Raw genomic sequence first — 20,505 nt, 5'->3', positions numbered from 1 at the left:
ACAATCTTTCACAATTCTAATGAGAAGTTTTTGGGGGGTAGATGATGCTTTTTAAGGCTTCATGGAGCATTAGCTTTGGGGCGGAGCATGTGACGGTGACTAGCTATTTAGCTTCCTGTGTTGTTCGGAATAACAGTGACCAATGGTTTTTACTGCGGGGGCCACATCGTGAAAAAGGATGGAACTTGGCCACTTGGTTATTCTCTAAAGATGCTAAGAAGTTAGAGAATATATTTCAAGAAAAACTGTGTTTTTTTCTAAATATTTAATATTTCTGCTCAAAAAACTTTGCAAAATTTCTTCTGCTAATAGTATGATTTTATTCCCATAATTTTGTAGATTTTACTTTTGTTTGTTTGTTTTCCAAAACACTAGGAATTTAAAGAAACACAAATACGTAAATAAGAGTAAATTAATAATAATATTAGGAGTTTATTCTCATTAAATTGCGACTTTATGTCTCGTCAGAAAACAACATTTTTCTTTTAATATTGTGACTTTATTCTCTTAAAATTATGGCTGGCTTTTTCATTTTTTATTTTTATTTTTAAGATTTTTTTTCTTGTAGTTAGGACTTTATTCCCACTATATTTTGACTTTATTTTTGACTTTTGACATAAAATCAATTTCTGCTGGTGTTTTTTTTCCCAACTATTTAAGCTTTCATCATGTAAGTTTTTTTTTTAAATAATTATAACTTTATTCCCATAATATTTTGACTTTGTTTTTTTTTCCCGTATGAAAACATCTTTCCTAATATTCTTAAAATGGCATGAATTTTCCTCACAATATTACATTATTCTCATAAAATTCTGACTTTTTCTCAGTGTTTCTTAATATTTGGCGTTTTTTGCAAAAAAATACCGATAATATTCACGTTTTTGCTGTTGCGGTTTTAATTCTCTTGTTAAATAACGCTGCAAATGGCCCCCGGGCCACACTTTGGACACCCCTGCTTTTGGAGACGCAACTACAAAGAGTCTGTACAAACCAGGAGGATCACAAAAAGCCAAAATAACGAAGCTACACAGCTGCCTTAATCTGACCTGCTCTTTTTGGGGGGTTTTGGGACCCCCAAAGTGGGGAATACTGTACGAGCTGGAGGTCGCACAGCACAGCTGATCACACACATGATCACTCCCGAAGTATTCATCACATGCAGTGATGGCAGTGCTTTTCAAAGTGTGGTACACTGACCTCCCCTGCACTTTAATATCAAAATAAGGTCAGCTTATTTATTTAAGAATCTGTTTGTTCACCAGCATGAAACCCTGATGAATCATAGAAGGTGATGTTTTACATGCTAAGGGCCACTTAACCACATTGTAGGCCACAATCAGTTAAATTCCTGGTTCTATGGTTATCGTTACACTTTCTCTCGTTGCCCTCAATGGCACCCTGCTGTGGTGGCATCTCAAAAAAACAGAAAAGGTTTTTATTATTTGATTTAATTTTTATTGTGGAAATGTACATCATTGAAATATAGGTTCCCCCCCCCTTCCTGAAATTGCAGTGGAAAAAACCCCTGGCTTATGCAAAGAAAAATGTATTACATTTTGCCAAGTTACCATCTATTAAATAATTTTTGTCATTTTTTTCTTTATGGTCTTATAGTCATGGTCTTTTTTTTTTTTTGTAAAACAATTTGTTAAAATATTACTTTTTCTTCGAATAGTTTAACTTTATCCTTGTAATTTTTTTTCATTTCCACTGTTTGTTTTTTATTCCCAAAAATTCCCAAAAAGCTTGTCAACCTCTTGGTCATTGCAAGAAGTCATCACTCAAACGTCTCAAAAGGCATTAAATTCATCACACAGCAACTTAACACATAAACATTATACCCCAGAAGTATACAAACATGTACCAAATACATGTGTACAGTTTGCCAAGGATTTCATTGGAGGTCAAGGGGCATAGATTGTCCATGGATGGTGCAGCAATGCTGCATTTGTCCACCAGAGGTAGCCAGAGGACACGTAGCCCAAAGGGAGGCTGACGTCATCGCAGCACTTTATTGATGCAATATTTTGACGTTATTCTCATAACTTTCTCTACAAACAAATGTAAAATATTTATAGTTCATTTTGTTTGTTTTTTCATAATATTGCTACTTTAAAAAACTGTCTTTCTTTAATACTTTAATTTTTTTTAATAAATAATTTAAATGAATAAATTAATTTATAAATAATTTATGTTATTTTTCCTCATAATATTACAACCTTATTTTCATAAAATCTTAATATTTTGACTTTATTCTTGTAAAAATACTGAGGTTTTTTTTTTGTTTTTTTTTTCCATTTTTGTGTTAAATCACGTTTTTGGAAAGTGCTGCAGCTCCACCCCAATGTGTTCCACACTTTGAAAAGCGCTGATAACGTTTACATTTGAACTCCATCCACAACATCAGAGCGTTCCCTCACGCTGGCTAACACACGCAGGCGAGTTTCCACGTCCGCAGAAGCCCCTTTAAGCGATCAAGGCCCGTCGGAAAGCATCCGAGATGAACGTGCTCATCAAGGACTGCGTTTGTGTTTCTTTGCAGATCCTTGAGTTGCACGGCAGCATCTGATGCTCTTTGAGGCCACGGCAGGTAGTTTGTGTCTCCTTGTGTATCTATAACTCGAGAAGCCATACTGACCCTATGTATATACATTATATATACAGTATACAGTACAGCATATGCTAGATGTAATCTGCTACGACTGCTAGTGTAGTTTTTGGAATTGTTTTGCCTGCCACATGACGCAAACGCAAGCGATGGCCAGGAAATATTGCTTTATTTTTCTATTCCTGACTCGAGTTTGGGAGTCTTCCTTTTGCTATATTCTTGCTGTCAACTTTTTTGAAGTCGTCACGCACTTTGTCTCGGAGGGAAGCAAAGCTGATTGCTTCGATTTGTCTTTCTGTTTTCTAACGCTGTCTTTTTCAGACTTTTTGGCTTTGGTTTTGATACACCGGGTGGCTGAAAAATAAAAGAATATACTGTACATGTCTTCTTTGTGCTGCTCTTTTGAACACCTACACCCAGTACATGTGTGTCTGTTTTATTTGTGATATATTTGTATGTATGCATGCGTCAACATGGATATTGATTTCACATAGCAACATAGAAAGGAACGCTAAATATGTAAATATGTAGCTTTACCTTTTGCTAGTGGCCTGACGCATCGTGAGCGAGGGTGTGGTGGAACTAATCGCTAGCCGGTGTGGCGAGGTGTCACTACGTCAGGAACGTAGTTCTTTGGCGTAACAATGTTAATAACAATGTCGCTGTAGTTTGGTTAATATGCAGCTCACATTATGTAAATGAAGTAATTTTGGCGCATTTTTGATTTTTTTCCAGACATTTTTAGGTGTGTCCCATTGGCTGCCTCTTTTTTATGGAGGACCAAAAAAGTGAAAATAAAAACAAAAATGAACAAAATAATCAAAAAATTAAATACACAAAAATAAATATAAATGGAAATAAAAACAAAAATAAAAAAATATATACATAAATAAATAAATAAAAGCAAAAATATATACAAAAATAAAAAACAAGATTCAAAAATTAAAAATGAATACAAAAATAAATATATAAATAGAATTACATATCAATAAATAAATAAAAGCACTCTGCTCTCATATGTATTTATTTCATGCAGCAGACAATGTCAGCTTGAAATGCAGAAGGAAAAACTATTCAAATGAGGGGGCGGTCCTAAGTGTGTCTTGGGTTGAACTGTTCGCCTATTGGTTGATCGACATGTGAGTGCGAAAAAGCTCCGTCGGGGAGGAGAGAGATCAGGCTCCAATAAGGCTTCCACCCGGAAAAGCAGGTAATCCGGTGAAGCATTATCCGAAATATCTGCTAGCAAACGGAGATCCCTGGAGATTGCAGCCATATTTACCGCCATTGAGAGTGGTGTGGTGACTTCCTCTTGCTGTGGCTGTTTGCAGGCATACCTAGTCGATTTTCGCACTCACATGTCGATCAACCAATAGGCGAACAGTTCAACCCAAGACACACTTAGGACCGCCCCCTCATTTGAATAGTTTTTCCTTCTGCATTTCAAGCTGACATTGTCTGCAGCATGAAATAAATACATATGAGAGCAGAGTGCTTTTATTCATTGATTGATATGTAATTCTATTTATATATTTATTTTTGTATTTATTTCTACATTTATTTTTGTATTTATTTTTAATTTTTGAATCTTGTTTTTTATTTTTGTATTTATTTTTGCTTTTATTTATTTATTTATGTATATATTTATTTATTTTTGTTTTTATTTCCATTTATATTTATTTTTGTGTATTTAATTTTTTGATTTTTTTTTCATTTTTGTTTTTATTTTCACTTTTATTTATTTATTATTTTGGCAGTTTTGGTCCTCCATACTTTTTAGGTATTCAAATAAAAATTCAACTGATCTGGTTGAATGGCTTTAACCTGCATGGCCCTACTTTGCATTCTACTTAATAAAAAATTGTCTTATTTGTCTGCTATTTTACAAATAAAAATGCATTTAAAAAAGACCCAAAACACCTCGACTTGGATTTAGAGGCAGTGAAGACAAAATCTGGAAGCAAGACTTAAAAATATAACCCACAATACTTTATTGCAAATGACAAAAGGTTTACAATACAAGGTGAATGGTTCCCATTTTACACACCGTCTTTGCTTTCTGCACATAAATGAGGACGAGGATATGAATGAAAAGTGGGATATTTGCAACTCCAGCTCATAAATGTGCTGCGTCAAGACATTTCCTTTGAAGGACTCAAACGTCCACCTGCTTGTTGTCCGGCACATCATATTTCAGTGCAAGTGATGATGATGGCACTATTCAAGTTTGGCACTGAAATGTAAAAAAAAGTCACAAAATGCAGAGAAAACGGACACGGTAAAGATACAAAGTGTTACAAAGCCTTCCAGGGTAGGAAGAAGACAAAGTGGTTATGTGTGATAAAAAATGTGGGCGAGAGGCTGCAGGACGGTGCGGCACCTTTTGCAAACAGTAAGAATCATCTTTGAGCACCAGAAGAATCCAAGCTGGAGGCCACGGAGGTTGCACTGATGCTTATTTCGTCTTCTACAGACAGTCTACACGTCCTTGTGATGGCTACGCCTTCCAGCCAACGCTCAGGATTGGTTTGGCCAAAACCCTCCACATTTCATTTCAAAATAAGACCATTTCCACAAGCAAGATTGATAATATTGTTGTTTTTCAGCACTGAGACCATACAAAGTACAAACAAACACAACAAAATTAAAGCCTGGCACAAGTTGCAAACAAAAAAAAGTCACTTTTTTTTTTGGTACAGCAGGCGGGATTGTTGAAATACTAGCACCTTTTTTTTTCCTCCTTGGAGGAAATATCCAAGACATGAAAGCATGATAAAGCTGCTTGTTGCTGTGCTGCATACCTGTCAACAATGGCAGGAGAAAACAAAACCACCAGCACCAGGGTGTATTGGTGGGAAAACCCAATCAACCCTGGTATTTTATGGTTGCTTTTATTTTGAAGCACGGCTTTTCCAATGCATTATGCGATGTGAGTAACCTTTTTTTTTTTTTAAAGAAAATTAAAACAGGGAAAAAACAGAAAAGTTGAACAAACTACGCCAGTTTCCTGGTAAAAACGGGAGGGTTGACAGGTATGCTGTGCTGTAAACTCGGTCCTCATCCTGATGACACTTTTGCTGAAAGAAGTCAGAGAGTCAGGCCACTGAAGCTAACCCTCCAAAAACAGGATAAATACAAAAGGAACCTGATCCGACCTCTTTGTAAAACAAAAAACCTACAGTAAAATCCCTGTTCGTGGATGCTGAGGTTAGTTTTACCCTACTGATGAAATGCTGTTGCACTTTTTTAGCACCCATGTTTGTTTGCACGTCAGCATCGCGGCCGCGGTCCAAACGCTCCAAACACAGAAATCATCCAAAAGCAAAAACACACAAACACCATAAAGCACATTAAAATGAAAAACAGTATACACAACCACCTGAAAAACCTGCATGAGAGTAATGCAGTTTCACAGAACAAAACAGGAGTGAGCCAGGCTACTAGGAAGCCAAATGTTAGCAAGGTTACCACGAAGCATGGTTAGCATGGTTCCCAGATAGTTAGCCAGTATAGCAGGAAGTTAGCCATACTTTAACCAGGCTACCAGAAAGTTAGCCAGACTTCCAGGAAGTTATCACATTTACCAGGAAGTTAGCAAGTTTATCAGAAAGGTAGGCACTATAGCAGGAAGTTAGCCACACTTCCAGGAAGCTATCACGTTTACCAGGAAGTTAGCAAGTTTATCAGGACTACCAGATATTTAGCGAGGCGACAAAAGTTAGCATGGCAAACGAACCAGGAAGCAAGGCGGGGTACAGGAAGTCGGCAGGGCAACCAGGAAGTGAGCCACACTACCACAAAGTTAGCACTGCTACTGTAAAGTTAGTCAGGCTAACAGGAAGTAAGCCAAGGAACCAGGATGTTAACCAGGCTACAGGAAGTTTAACGAGGTTACCAGGAAGTTAGCCAGGCTACTGGAAAATAGCAACCAGAAAGTAACCCTAGGTACCAGGAAGTTAGCCAGGCTACAGGAAGTTAGGAGGGCAATCAGGAAGTTAGCCAGGCTACAGGAAGTTTGGAGGGCAATCGGGAAGTTAGCCAGGCTACAGGAAGTTTGGAGGGCAATCAGGAAGTTAGCCAGGCTACAGGAAGTTTGGAGGACAACCAGGAAGTAGCCAGGCTACAGGAGGTTTGGAGAGCAACCAGGAAGTTAGCCAGGCTACAGGAAGTTAGGAGAGCAATCAGGAAGTTAGCCAGGCTACGGGAAGTTTGGAGGGCAACCAGGAAGTAAGCCAGGCTACAGGAAGTTTGGAGAGCAACCAGGAAGTTAGCCAGGCTACAGGAAGTTAGGAGAGCAATCAGGAAGTTAGCCAGGCTACAGGAAGTTTGGAGGGAAACCAGGAAGTAAGCCAGGCTACAGGAAGTTTGGAGGGCAACCAGGAAGTTACCCAGGCTACAGGAAGTTTGGAGGGCTACCAGGAAGTAAGCCAGGCTACAGGAAGTTAGGAGGGCAACCAGGGAGTTAGCCAGGCTACAGGAAGTTTGGAGAGCAATCAGGAAGTTAGCCAGGCTACAGGAAATTAGGAGGGCAACCAGGAAGTAAGCCAGGCTACAGGAAGTTTGGAGAGCAACCAGGAAGTTAGCCAGGCTACAGGAAGTTAGGAGAGCAATCAGGAAGTTAGCCAGGCTACAGGAAGTTAGGAGGGCAACCAGGAAGTTAGCCAGGCTACAGGAAGTTTGGAGGGCAACCAGGAAGTTAGCCAGGCTACCGGAAGTTTGGAGGGCAACCAGGAAGTTAGCCCGGCTACAGGAAGTTAGGAGAGCAATCAGAAAGTTAGCCAGGCTACAGGAAGTTTGGAGGGCAACCAGGAAGTTTGAAGGGCAACCAGGAAGTTAGCCAGGCTACAGGAAGTTAGGAGGGCAATCAGGAAGTTAGCCAGGCTACCGGAAGTTTGGAGGGCAACCAGGAAGTTATCCATTGGATGATTTGTGTATTTGTAGTGTTTGCTAGTGTGGGCGGCCGTAAGAATCACTGAGGTAAAAGCTAACATGCAAACGAGCACATTTGATGTAATATATATATATATATATATATATATATATATATATATATATATATATATATATATATATATATATATATATATGAATATATATATATATATATACATATATATATGATGCAAGTATGATGTAATATGTAATATATAATTCCACGTCTACTGCTGAGGAAATGGTGTAAAAGTGTTGGAGCCGAGTTCAACACCCAGCATTCGTTCATTGACGGATTGATGGATGAGAAGGATGAGAAGGATGAGAAGAGAGGCCTCAGGTGAGTGATGAGGATCCGATGAGAACGTTTCAATGCTGGACTCCAAAGGCACGCAGGATGGCAACATTGGCAACAAAGCACTTTTTTCCTCATGTTTTTTTTTGGACTTGCTTGCGTACAAAAGTGCTCGATGGACGTGTGTGCCGTTACGTCTTGTTTATGTTTTGGTCAGCGGTCCGAGCTGTTGGTGTGGCGGCAATGTGCTCCACAGGAGGTCTGCTCACAGGAAGGATGGAAAATGAAACATCACAAAACATGAACATATACAAACATAAAGTGGTGATGGAGATGGGCTGATGGACTCAGTCTTTGGTCGCCCTTGATGACGCTCTGCTGGCTACAAGGGCAGGTTAGCACTCAAATGGGGGTCAGTTCAGGGGGGAGTGGGGGAGAGGGTGCGCTCAGTGCAGGTGGATGTGGAGCTTGATGCGCAGGGCGTCCCCTATCTCCCCTTGTCGGTAGTCCATGTCGTGCTGCTCCTCCAGCTGGTGTCGTCTGCGGGGCCCGAACAGAGGCAGGCTGGCGATGTCCAGCCGGTAAGACCCGGCGGGTGGCGGCCTCTTGCCGAGCCGCAGCACGCTCTTTCCGTCGCGGCGCTCCAGCAGGCGGAAGTGTTCGTCGGCGTTGCCGTGGGTGATGACGTAGCGCACGTGGTGCTCCAGAGGCTGCAGGGCGGGGAGGAGCTCCAGAAGGGGCTCCTTGTTGAGGAGCGAGGCCAGGGAGACGTTCATGGGGATGGAGGCTTGGGTGTCCACGCTGGCCAGGCTCACCGCCTCCTGGAGTGCACACAAGTAAAGGGGGGCGTCAAGTGGGGATCCAACATCTCTCAGAGCAGTCATTCCTTTTCTCACACGTCTCCTGTTCAGGGTCACAGTGGAGCTGGAGCCTATCCCAGCACGCTTAGGGTGACAGGCGGGGCCCCACATTGTCACAATTCACCATTTGTGCACTTTTCATCAAAACATTACACTTGTATTTTCTGCAAATCATCACAATAATGTAACAACTCCACATGGACTATGCAGGTCTGTATAACCCACAAAGCATGCTGGGAAGCCCATGCTCACGCTTCCCCAACAGGGTAGTTATTCAACATGCCTTGCAGGTTATGCATTTATAAAATATTATGGAGTTGTATTATTGAGTTGTGGACTCTTATAGAGCAGCTACGCACAATAACCAGCACAGTAAGCCTTCTAGTTCTTTCAGAATCTGCAGAAATCAGAAATCAGAAATCTGATTCAGAAATCAGCTGTATTTCTTTGGATTTCGTGGTTTCCGCGAAAACGGTCTGTTTTAATGCATTCCACCCACGGTACGCCTCCAGGCACGCCCACTCTGCTGTGGTTGGTCTCACTGCCGAGTGAATAGAAAGAGTTCCGCTTTGTTCCGCAAACTTTATAGGAGTTGGTAAGTAGCTTTAGCATTGTGGCGTTTTCTTTAACGTGTAGTGTGTTTTTGGGACTCCCAGTGTGTAAAAAAACTCGAGTAGAGCCACTAATTGTGGTGGGAAAAGGCTATTAGCAACTCCTCTCCCTGTATGCACACTCTATAATGCTACACAGACAAGCTACTGCTTGCCCTGCTGACTGTTCCACACCACCAAGTAGCATTCCACCCACACCCCCCCTACACTGGTTCTATTCCTATCTCACAGACCGCACTCAGTTCATACAGCTTAAGTCTTTCTCCTCCGACCCCTCCCCAGTCACCTCAGGTGTGCCCCAGGGCTCTGTCCTGGGCCCCCTTCTTTTCATAACCTACCTTCTCCCCCCTCGGCCATATCTTATATCGGCCATATCCGTAAATTTAACATTCACTTCCACTGCTTCGCGGATGACACCCAGCTCTACCTGTCTTCCAAACCTAACTCTACACTCCCACCCCCCTCCCTCACCTCCTGTCTCTCTGAAACAAAATCATGGTTCACCTCCAACTTTCTGAAACTTAACAGCAATAAAACTGAATTCTTACTCATTGGCACCAAATCCACCCTATCTAAAGTTGACTCCTTCTCTCTCTCCATCGACAGCTCCTTAGTCTCCCCCTCCCCTCAGGTCAAGAGTCTGGTTGTCATCCTCGACAGCACACTATCTTTCCAATCCCACATCAATAACGTCACCAGGTCAGCTTAATTCCATCTGCGCACCCTTAAACGTCTACGCCCCTCCCTCACCCCCCACACCACCGCCATCCTCGTCCATAGCCTTGTCACTTCCCGCCTCGACTACTGTAACGCTCTCCTCTTCGGCCTCCCTCAAAAATCCCTCCATAAGCTACAACTGGTTCAGAACTCTGCTGCCCGGATCATCACCAGGACCCCCTCATCCCACCACATCACCCCCATCCTGCAGCAACTCCACTGGCTCTCCGTGACTCAAAGATTCACCTTCAAAATCCTTCTGTTCACCTACAAGTCCATCCATAACCTTGCCCCCCCCTTACCTCTGTACGTCTTAGCAGAGCTTTCAGCCGCTCTGCTCCCCAACTCTGGAACTCATTGCCACCAGACCTCCGTAACTCTGCCACCCTTCCTGCCACCCATCTTCAAATCCAAACTCAAAACTCATCTGTTCAAACTTGCCTATTCTCTTTAACTGCTTCACATGGTTGGTCCCCCCTCCCCCGATTTATTGTATGTTCTTATTTATTGTATGTTGTCTTTTATCTTCTGTACAGCGACCTTGGGTGTCCTGAAAGGCGCTTTTAAATAAAATGTATTACTATTATTGGAAAGGCGTAGGGCTTCAGCAGGTTTGTAGGCTAGTCCAGCTGCATAGTGGCCCATGTTCACCAAACAGTCCAGTGGTAAATGCCCTTGACAGATTAAAATGAATTTCTTTTGCTGGTAGGGAATCAGGAACTCCAATGGTGGCGTCTTTAGGAATTGGAAACAAATGTGGCGTTCCCTTTGGAGGCATTGCTAGCAGGTAAAGAGCAAAGAAGCGCTTGAGGGAGGCCAGAGAGTTTACATACATATAAGGAAGTCTGCCCTTCTGTGACATCACAGAGGAGCAGTTTTACCACGCCTTTTCAAACCGAGCGTTTTGAGACATCCCAAACTTCTTTCAGGGCTCATTTCCATATACACAAACCTCATGATGTAAAACTTTGGCATGGTTTAACACCAGAATACAACATTCTAACTACATTTATAGGTCAGAAAAGTGGAAAGAGCATCATAGGTTCCCTTTGAAGAAGTTTTACCAGTTCTCCCTCAGCCAACTTGAATTTATTTGGGTTGCAGGACAATCATTGGACCCATAATTATGGGGGAATCATGATGTCATACCAATAAATCTGATAACATTAAACTGATCTTTTTTTTAAATGCTCGAATGAGGTGAGACAACCAAGAATGTGCAAGTGAGCAAATCAAGAAACAAAAATCTAATATGAGAAACAAACCTAAAAAATAAAGTAGTAATTTTCTAGTCGTTTGTAGCCATTCCTAACATGCACACTTTGGACTGTTGGCGTGGCGGCAAATCGTGACCAACTTACCTGCTCCAGCCGGTTTTCATCAGCGTTGCGTTTGTGTCGTCCGTTCTTTCCTCCGTTGATCTTACACTCGTAGCACGCCTCAGGAGACAGGCTATCGTCGTCCTCACCGTCCACGCCAAACTGGCCCGGGAAGCCTGAGCCCGATAAACAATGGCTACACACACACACAGATAATAAAACACATTAAAAACAGTACAGTAATCCTTGGTTTATGGTGGTTAATCACTTCCAGACCCGACATCACTAAGTAGCATTCTTGATTTATAAATGGAATATTTTGGTAGTTAAAACATAGAAAAAATGTTTACCACCTTCTAAATATGCTTTTGAACATTATTAGAGCCCTCTATACATGAAATAGCACCCCTATAGTCACATTTACACTCTGTTATCCAATATAGCAGACATTGTGTGTTGCTATTAATGTGTTCCGGTGCTAGCGGAGGTGAATGGGGGTCGGACAGGAAGTGAGGCCGAGGGTTGAGAGTTGAATAATAGTGTGCTGTGTTGTGACTTTTGAATACTACATGAAATTGTTCCGGTGATCAAGTCCACTGCTTGTGTGTCTCATCCACCATTACAGTAACACTACTGACACCTAGTGGCCAGTGTACAATACTACAAACCTTTTTATTATTATTTTTTATTTTATTTTATTATAGTCAACCAACCGTACCAACACGAGAAAAAAGAAAAAAAGAAGAGAGGGAAAAAAAGTTGTATATGATAATAGTACAGAGTCACATAATTGTGCAATATTGGTGAGAGAAAGAGAAAAAAAAGAAAAAAAAACATGTATAGATATAATAAGAAAGAGTAAATTAAGTTGCGTTAAGTTAAACAAAAAAATACTAAAATTAGTAAAATACTACATATCATCACAACGTTTTTGAATGTGTCTTCTGAACACCTTATATTTGTGTTGTACTTCATTTGGACATTTGTATGCTTGGAAATGCATTATTTATCCAAAAAAGGCCAGAATAAATGTGTTTAAATATATATATATATATATATATATATATATATATATATATATATATATATATATATATAATAATTTTTTTTTTTACTAATGGGCTGTATTCAACCACGAAACAAACTGGAGTATTTAATCAGGGATTTGACATTTATGTAGTTTTCCTATATGGCAGCTGACTTCTTCTTACACTTGTATGGAATTAGTTCGGAATGTCGATTTTGTCCGCTTGAATAAAGTAAATAGCTTTGAAAGAGAATCGTGGACACTTTCTGTGCGTCCGCTTTCAATTTCTGCATTCAGTTTTTCCCACTCACCCCTGACCGGCCCGGTAGAATCCCCCAGGACATCCACACAGGTATCCTCCGTCTGTGTTGGAGCAGCCGTAGATGCAGGGGTTGCTGCCCTGCGAGCACTCGTTCACATCCTGGCAGCCGCCGGCAGACTGCTCAAAGTCGAAGCCGGACGGACACACGCACTTGTAGCTGCCCAGGGTGTTGTAGCAGGAGGCGGAGCCACACATGGAGCCTGACTGGCACTCGTTTTCATCTGAATGCACCGGTAAGAATCGTGTTAGCAGATCACATTTGGGATACATGTTAGAAATGACACTAAAAAAGTAGTCAGTGTGCAGCTTGTATGATTTTAAGTGTAATAACGTGACTGACCCACACACTGGTTCCACTGGTAGTGCTGCACGTAGCCTTGAGGACAGCCGCAGCGGTATCCGCCCAGCATGTTCTGGCAGCCATGTTGACAGCGGTGGTTACTGCTGCACTCGTCCACATCTGACAACAACAGCATCCGTGTTATTATGGGTATAACGACCTGCGCCCCCCTCCCCAAATTAAAGGTTCACTCACCCTCACACTCCAGACCGGTGGTGTCCAGGGAGAAGCCTTTGGAGCACTCGCAGTTGAAGCTACCCGGCGTGTTGACGCAAGCGGCCTGTGCGCCGCACACGCTGCTCTGAGCCGTGCACTCGTTGTTGTCTGGGAAAGGACAGGACGTGTTTACAGTTCAATTGTCCTCAGGTTGTTTTTGGTTGAGAAGGTTTTACCGATGCAGGCTGTTTGATGCTGCGTGAATCCAGGTGGACACTTGCAGGTGAAGCCCCCGATGGTGTTGACGCAAAGGAACTGGCAGTTGTGCTGCTTGGTTGAACATTCATCCAGATCTTAGCAGCAGAGGAGAAGAAACACAACACGCTCAGACACGGAGCAAAGACATCCGCCAAGGCTTAGCACAGGGGTGGGCAAACTTTTTGACTCGCGGGCCGCTTTGAGTTAACAAAATTGTCTCGGTGGGGCAGAATATATATTTAATATGCACTTTTTTACGCTTATAATTCTGACAGTCCGCATTGAATTATTAGTCTAATTTTATCTGTAAAAGTGTCGTACTCTCAGCTGTCACTATCAGACCACAGCAAATTACGAAATTGAATTTTACAGTTTTGTTTTTTTCTGAATCATACATCCGACTTGACTTATGTTGCCAGCTGTTGTATGTTAAAATTTGAAATATTTAGAAGCAGTTGATGTTTGCTAAATAATCACTAATAAATACAATAAATCACTATATTGACAGTTACTATGGTACCCATTATGCCATGGTATGGTGATATCACCTCATATTTTGGTACGTGACAAACAAAAAAACAAAACAAAAAAACCTTAAACCATATTAGGAAAGCAGGAAGTGATCAAATTATTATGTCATTGTAGGGTCACATCACCTCGTACTTCGGTACGAGGTACATTATTAAAAAAAAACAAAAAAAACCTTAAACTGTATTATGGAAAGCAGGAAGTGAACAAATGTAACAGTTACTGATTGTAAAAGTACCAGATGGAGGGGTAGGATTTAATAAGATTTGCTTCTTCCTACTCCTTTTGGACATGTGGAACTGGGAACTGATTATGTGATGCATTCAATTGTAATCTGATGCATGTTCAAATGAAATTAAACCATTACCATTACTATAGAAAGCAACTGGCGGGCCGGATTCAAACGCTTAGTGGGCCGCATGTGGCCCCCGGGCCGTAGTTTGCACACCCCTGGCTTAGCATCAAGTTGCACACAGATGATCAGAAAATTCATTTAGAATTAACATATTGGCCAATCCTCATTGAAAGCACGTTCAAAAGAAAAACAAAGAATAAGTCATCCAATTACAAGAATAATGACAAAAACTAAAATATAAAAAAAAAAATATATGTGAGGAAAAAAATGTAATAATTGCTAAAATAAGTAATAAATATATAAATACGAGAAAAAAAAAGTTTTTGCATGTTGATGACATTTTGTTTCTTTTATACCCAGTGGTCCTTGAACTCACCATACTAGTTGTGTTCTTATAATTCTATAATTCTATAATTCTGTTCTCTAAAAACATTACAAGAAAAAACAATATATAATTTTAGGTGAAAAATGTCATAAATACCAGATAAGTTACAAGGAAAAAAAAAGTTATAATTTTGGGCAAATATCGTAATATTTACAAAAAAAAAAGTAAAAAATATTACAAGAGAAAAAAATATATATAATTTTTGGTGAAAAATGTCATAACTACCAGAATAAGATACAAATATTACAAGGGGGAAAAAAGGTAATTTCATAACAATTATGTCATAATATTACTATATCTATATCTATCTTTCCATATTTTTATAATGAATATAAAGTCTCGATATATAAATAAATTCAAGGATTTTTGATGAATAATGCCATAACTATCATAATTACCAGAATAAATTCCAAATATTGCCAAATAAGGGAAAAAAAGGTGATACAGAAAATACAATAAAATAAGGGTAGACATCTTAGAAGAGAACAAAAACATACAACTGTAGATAAATAAGGTCATAATTCCCAGACTTATGCTACAAATATTATACCCGAAAAAAGTAAAACTTCATAAGAACATCATAATATTATACTCGGCCCCCCCCCATATTGGCATTTACACCAAAATAATAATCCTACATTTTTCGGCTCAGTCTTTGATACTTTGTAGACCCTGTTGGAATCTTGTCCTGCATTTTTTAACTATTATTTGCTATATTATAATTAACTATATTCCCAGAAATTGGACTGAATGAATGAATGATAACATTCTAGGATGTCGTGTATGATATAAAAAGAGAAATAAAATGTTGCTACCTTTGCAGGTCTTTCCGTCAGGCTGCAGGCTGTACCCTCGAGGACAGGAGCAGAGGTAGCTTCCCTCCGTGTTCTTACACAGGAAGTTACACGGCTTGGGCGACAGCGTGCACTCATCCAAGTCTGAAAACACGTTAACACGGACGAGGAATTAAACGCTTCTTGCAAAACCGGCGGCACCGCTGTGATGCTGAAAAGCTTCGCTAAATATGCTGATGACGGCGTGTTGGTCATCCTTACCGACACAGGAAGTAGCGGTGAAGTCTGTCTTGTATCCGATGTTGCAGTGGCAGCGGAAGGATCCGATGGTGTTGATACACTGACCGTTCCGACACAGGTCTGGAATCACCTGACACTCGTTGATATCTGTGTGGAAAAAGACACGGCATTCACCTCCCATTAGCATAGTGATATTTATACATTCATCTTCCATGTCTTCACTTATTTGACTTTTTAGGGCCCGAGGACCGACGAGGATATGATTACTAGTGTACTGTTCTTGCATTTTTGAGGGTCCTAACATGCATGAAAGCTCACCAAAATCTGAAAGGTTTGAAAAAGAAGATGTATAGGATGAAATAAACTCTGTACTTCGTACTACTTTTCAGACGTGATGAATTGTGTTCATCAATTGTATTCCGGAATGGAATGTCTTAAATGTCTGAAACGTCCCAGCTTCTACTCATTCCTGACATCTTGTCAAGCCTAATTGCAATAACACAAAATGTCAGAACGCGAAGCGTAATAACATAAAAGAATAAAAGAAATTTCATAAGATGCGCGTAACATGATGAAGCCTCATACCATAAACATGAAATGTCACAACACGAGATGTCAACACGAAATGTCATAACACAAAAATGTCTTAACATGAAATGTCATAACACGAGATGTCATAATACGAAATGTCATAACACAAAAATGTCTTAGTATGAAATGTCATAACATGAACGTAACATGATGAAACGTCATACTATAAACATGAAATGTCATGACATAAAACATCATAACGCGAAACGTCATAACACGAAAATGTCTTAACATGAAATGTCATAACATGAACGTAACATGATGAAACGTCATACTATAAACATGAAATGTCATAACATAAAATATCATAACGCGAAACGTCATAACACGAAACGTCCTAACACAAAATGTCTTAACATGAAATGTCATAACACGAGATGTCATAATACGAAATGTCATAACACAAAAATGTCTCAATATGAAATGTCATAACATGAACGTAACATGATGAATCGTCATACTATAAACATGAAATGTCATGACATGAAACGTCATAACGCGAAATGTCATAACACGATAATGTCTTAACATGAAATGTCATTACTTGAACGTAACATGATGAAACGTCATACTATAAACATGAAATGTCATAACATAAAATATCATAACGCAAAACGTCATAACACGAAACATCATAACACAAAATGTCTTAACATGAAATGTCATAAAACAAGATGTCATAATACGAAATGTCAAAACACAAAAATGTCTTAACATGAAATGTCATAACATGAACGTAACATGATGAAACGTCATACTATAAACATGAAATGTCATGACATGAAACGTCATAACGCGAAACGTCATAACACGATAATGTCTTAACATGAAATGTCATTAGATGAACATAACATGATGAAACGTCATACTATAAACATGAAATGTCACAACATGAACGTGACATGATGAAACATCATGCTATAAACATGAAATGTCATAACATGAAATATCATAACATGAAATATCATAATGCGAAACGTCATAACACGAAACGTCATAACACAAAATGTCTTAACATGAACGTAACATGATGAAACGTCATACTATAAACATGAAATGTCATGACATGAAACGTCATAACGCGAAATGTCATCACACGATAATGTCTTAACATGAAATGTCATTAGATGAACGTAACATGATGAAACGTCATACTATAAACATGAAATGTCATAACATAAAATATCATAACGCGAAACGTCATAATACGAAATGTCATAACACAAAAATGTCTTAACATGAAATGTCATAACATGAACGTAACATGATGAAACGTCATACTATAAACATGAAATGTCATGACATGAAACGTCATAACGCGAAACGTCATAACACGAAAATGTCTTAACATGAAATGTCATTAGATGAACGTAACATGATGAAACGTCATACTATAAACATGAAATGTCACAACATGAACGTAACATGATGGAACGTCATACTATAAACATGAAATGTCATAACATGAACGTAACATGATGAAACGTCATACTATAAACATGAAATGTCATAACATGAAACGTCATAACACGAAAATGTCTTAACATGAAATGTCATTAGATGAACGTAACATGATGGAACGTCATACTATAAACCTGAAATGTCATAACATGAAACATCATAACGCGAAACGTCATAACACGAAACGTCATAACAGAAAACATCTTAACATGAAATGTCCTAACATGAAATGTCATAATGCGAAATGTCATAACGCAAAATGGCATAACGCAAAATGTCATAACGCGAAACGTCATAACACGGAAATGTCTTAACATGAAATGTCATTAGATGAACGTAACATGATGAAACGTCATACTATGAACATGAAATGTCACAACATGAACGTAACATGATGAAACATCATAATGTAAACCTGAAATGTCATAACATGAAACATCATAACGCGAAACGTCATAACACGAAACGTCATAACAGAAAACGTCTTAACATGAAATGTCCTAACATGAACGTAACATGATGAAATGTAATACCATAAACATGAAATGTCACAAATGTCATAACACGAGATGTCATACCACGAAAATGTCTTAACACAAAAATGTCATAACATGAAACGTCATAACATGAAATGTCATAACATGAAATGTAATACCATAAACATGAAATGTCATAACACACGACGTCGTAACACAAAATGTCTTAACATGAAATGTCATAACATGAACGTAACATGAAACCTCATACCATAAACATGAAATGTAAACACTACTTTTGGAATTGTCTATGTGTAATTATGTGATGTTCCCGAATGTAACTTATGCATGCCTGAAACCTCCGAGCTTCTACTCACCCCTTCCATCTGTGGTGTACCCGGGTCCAAGAGGACACATCTTCTTGTACTGGACGGTGCCAGGAAGAGGACAGAGCTCACACTGCGAGCCCCAGCCTCGACCCGTATTGCAGCAGCACTCGGACTTGGTCACGCTGTTCCTGTTGGTGGACGACTGCTGGCACATCGTCTGGAGGGCCTCCATGTAACAGAAGCCTTTGCGGTTGTCTGCGAAAAGGCAAAACGTTTATTTGTGGATTTCAACGTAAGTTTAGGAGGTCTTTTGTCTGTGTACGAGTTTTCGTTGTAAGTCCAATTTTTGTTGAATTACCACATAAGTGGTAAGGTGAGGTAAGGTAAGGACGAGAGGTGTGTACACCCTGGAATGGTCACCAGCCAATTGAAGAATTTTTTAATTTTAATTTTTTCATTTTATTTTAATTTTAAAAATATTTGTGTATTTCATATGTATATTTAAATACACAGTATATTATTTTACATATTATTAGAATATATTTTTTAAAATTTTGAATATAACTTTTCACTGTCACTTTCCTTTTCTTTGACGCATTGCTATTAAAAGCGTCTGCTTCACGCTCGGGAGACGTCATGAAGGTTAAAGTTTGAAAGTTGACAAAAAGACCAACTAGCAACATGCTAGCATCACGTATTCTTCCACTTCTTTTTGTACAGTGTTAATAATTTATGGGAGTATGTTGTAACATTGAAATGTCATAAGACCAAATGTCATAAGACCAAAGTCATAACATGAAATGTCAGACGACGAAACACCATACCATAAAACTTCAATACACAAAATGCAACAATGTGAAACATCATAATATGAAACATAATAACATGAAATGTCATATCACGAAACATCATACCAAATGTCATAAGAAACGTCACAACACAAAACGTTTCATAACATGAACCGTCATTATACAAAACGTCATAACTGGAAAAGTCATAAAATGAAACGTCATAACTTGAAATGCCGTACCATTAAACAGCATAATACATGAAATGCAGTAACCCTAAACGTTGCATTAGAAATAGAAAGCCCCTGAACACAACATCAACGATGACCGCAAGTGTCTTACCAATGCACTCTGTTCCGGTGGAGCTGGGCTCAAAGCCGTCGTTGCAGTCGCAGCGGTAGCTTCCCACCGTGTTGACGCAACGTCCGTTCTTACAAATGCCAGGCTTGGCTCTGCATTCGTTCAGGTCTGCACACATGCAAACAACATGCAGTATGCAGTAATATCTTTTAGGTCAATTGCTAAGGCTTCTTCAAAAAGGGTCATTTTTAATGGGGGTTGAGTATCATACTAAAAGCTATTTTATTGATCACCTAATTTCTAGATAAAAGGCCTTTTGATTCATGCTGTAATAAATGTCTTCTTTTTATCACTAGTGTATATGGATATGTCCATGTTATTCCAACACATCGTTTTATGCTGTGTTTACATTTTGTTTTACAACTTCTGAACCGGCAGCTTTGGTGTCATCTTACACGATGTATCTCATATAGTAAAAAGTCGAGCACCCGTGCGCCATTGAAACTCGAGTCTTTGTCAACCCTTGAGACATTGAAAGTCGAGTCATTGTCGAACACCTGTGTGTCAGTGAAACTCCAGTCTTTGTCAACCTGGGAGTCATTGAAAGTCGAGTCTTTGCCAAGCCCCTGTGTGTCAGTGAAACGCAAGACTTCATCAACCTGTGAGTCACTGAAAGTTGAGTCATGGTCGAGCACCTGTATGTCAGTGAAACTCCAGTCTTCGTCAACCTGGGAGTCATTGAAAGTCCAGTATTTGTCCAGCACCTGTGTGTCAGTGAAACTCCAGTCTTCGTCAACCTGGGAGTCATTGAAA

At 39.5% G+C, this 20,505-nt stretch overlaps 1 protein-coding gene across 9 annotated transcripts in view; it reads right to left on the bottom strand.

Moving 5' to 3' along the window:
• Positions 1-7,759: 7,759 nt before the first annotated feature.
• fbn2b (fibrillin 2b) overlaps positions 7,760-20,505 on the bottom strand; it is a 145,385-nt gene continuing 132,639 nt past the window's right edge. For all 9 annotated transcript variants that reach the window (XM_058073248.1, XM_058073249.1, XM_058073252.1 and 6 more), the window contains 10 exons: positions 19,735-19,860; positions 18,653-18,859; positions 15,769-15,894; positions 15,529-15,651; positions 13,424-13,540; positions 13,227-13,355; positions 13,032-13,151; positions 12,681-12,912; positions 11,385-11,538; positions 7,760-8,656 (listed from right to left, as the gene is read on the bottom strand). In XM_058073248.1, coding sequence (XP_057929231.1) covers positions 8,282-8,656; positions 11,385-11,538; positions 12,681-12,912; positions 13,032-13,151; positions 13,227-13,355; positions 13,424-13,540; positions 15,529-15,651; positions 15,769-15,894; positions 18,653-18,859; positions 19,735-19,860 — 1,709 coding nt within the window. In that variant the 3' untranslated portion in view covers positions 7,760-8,281. The remainder of the gene's footprint in view (positions 8,657-11,384; positions 11,539-12,680; positions 12,913-13,031; positions 13,152-13,226; positions 13,356-13,423; positions 13,541-15,528; positions 15,652-15,768; positions 15,895-18,652; positions 18,860-19,734; positions 19,861-20,505) is intronic.

The sequence above is a fragment of the Doryrhamphus excisus genome, chromosome 5 (genome assembly GCF_030265055.1).
Source record: "Doryrhamphus excisus isolate RoL2022-K1 chromosome 5, RoL_Dexc_1.0, whole genome shotgun sequence".
Taxonomy (NCBI): Eukaryota; Metazoa; Chordata; class Actinopteri; order Syngnathiformes; family Syngnathidae; genus Doryrhamphus; species Doryrhamphus excisus.
Note: the sequence above shows the minus strand (reverse complement) of the source record. Positions and strands in the feature narration are given on the sequence as shown.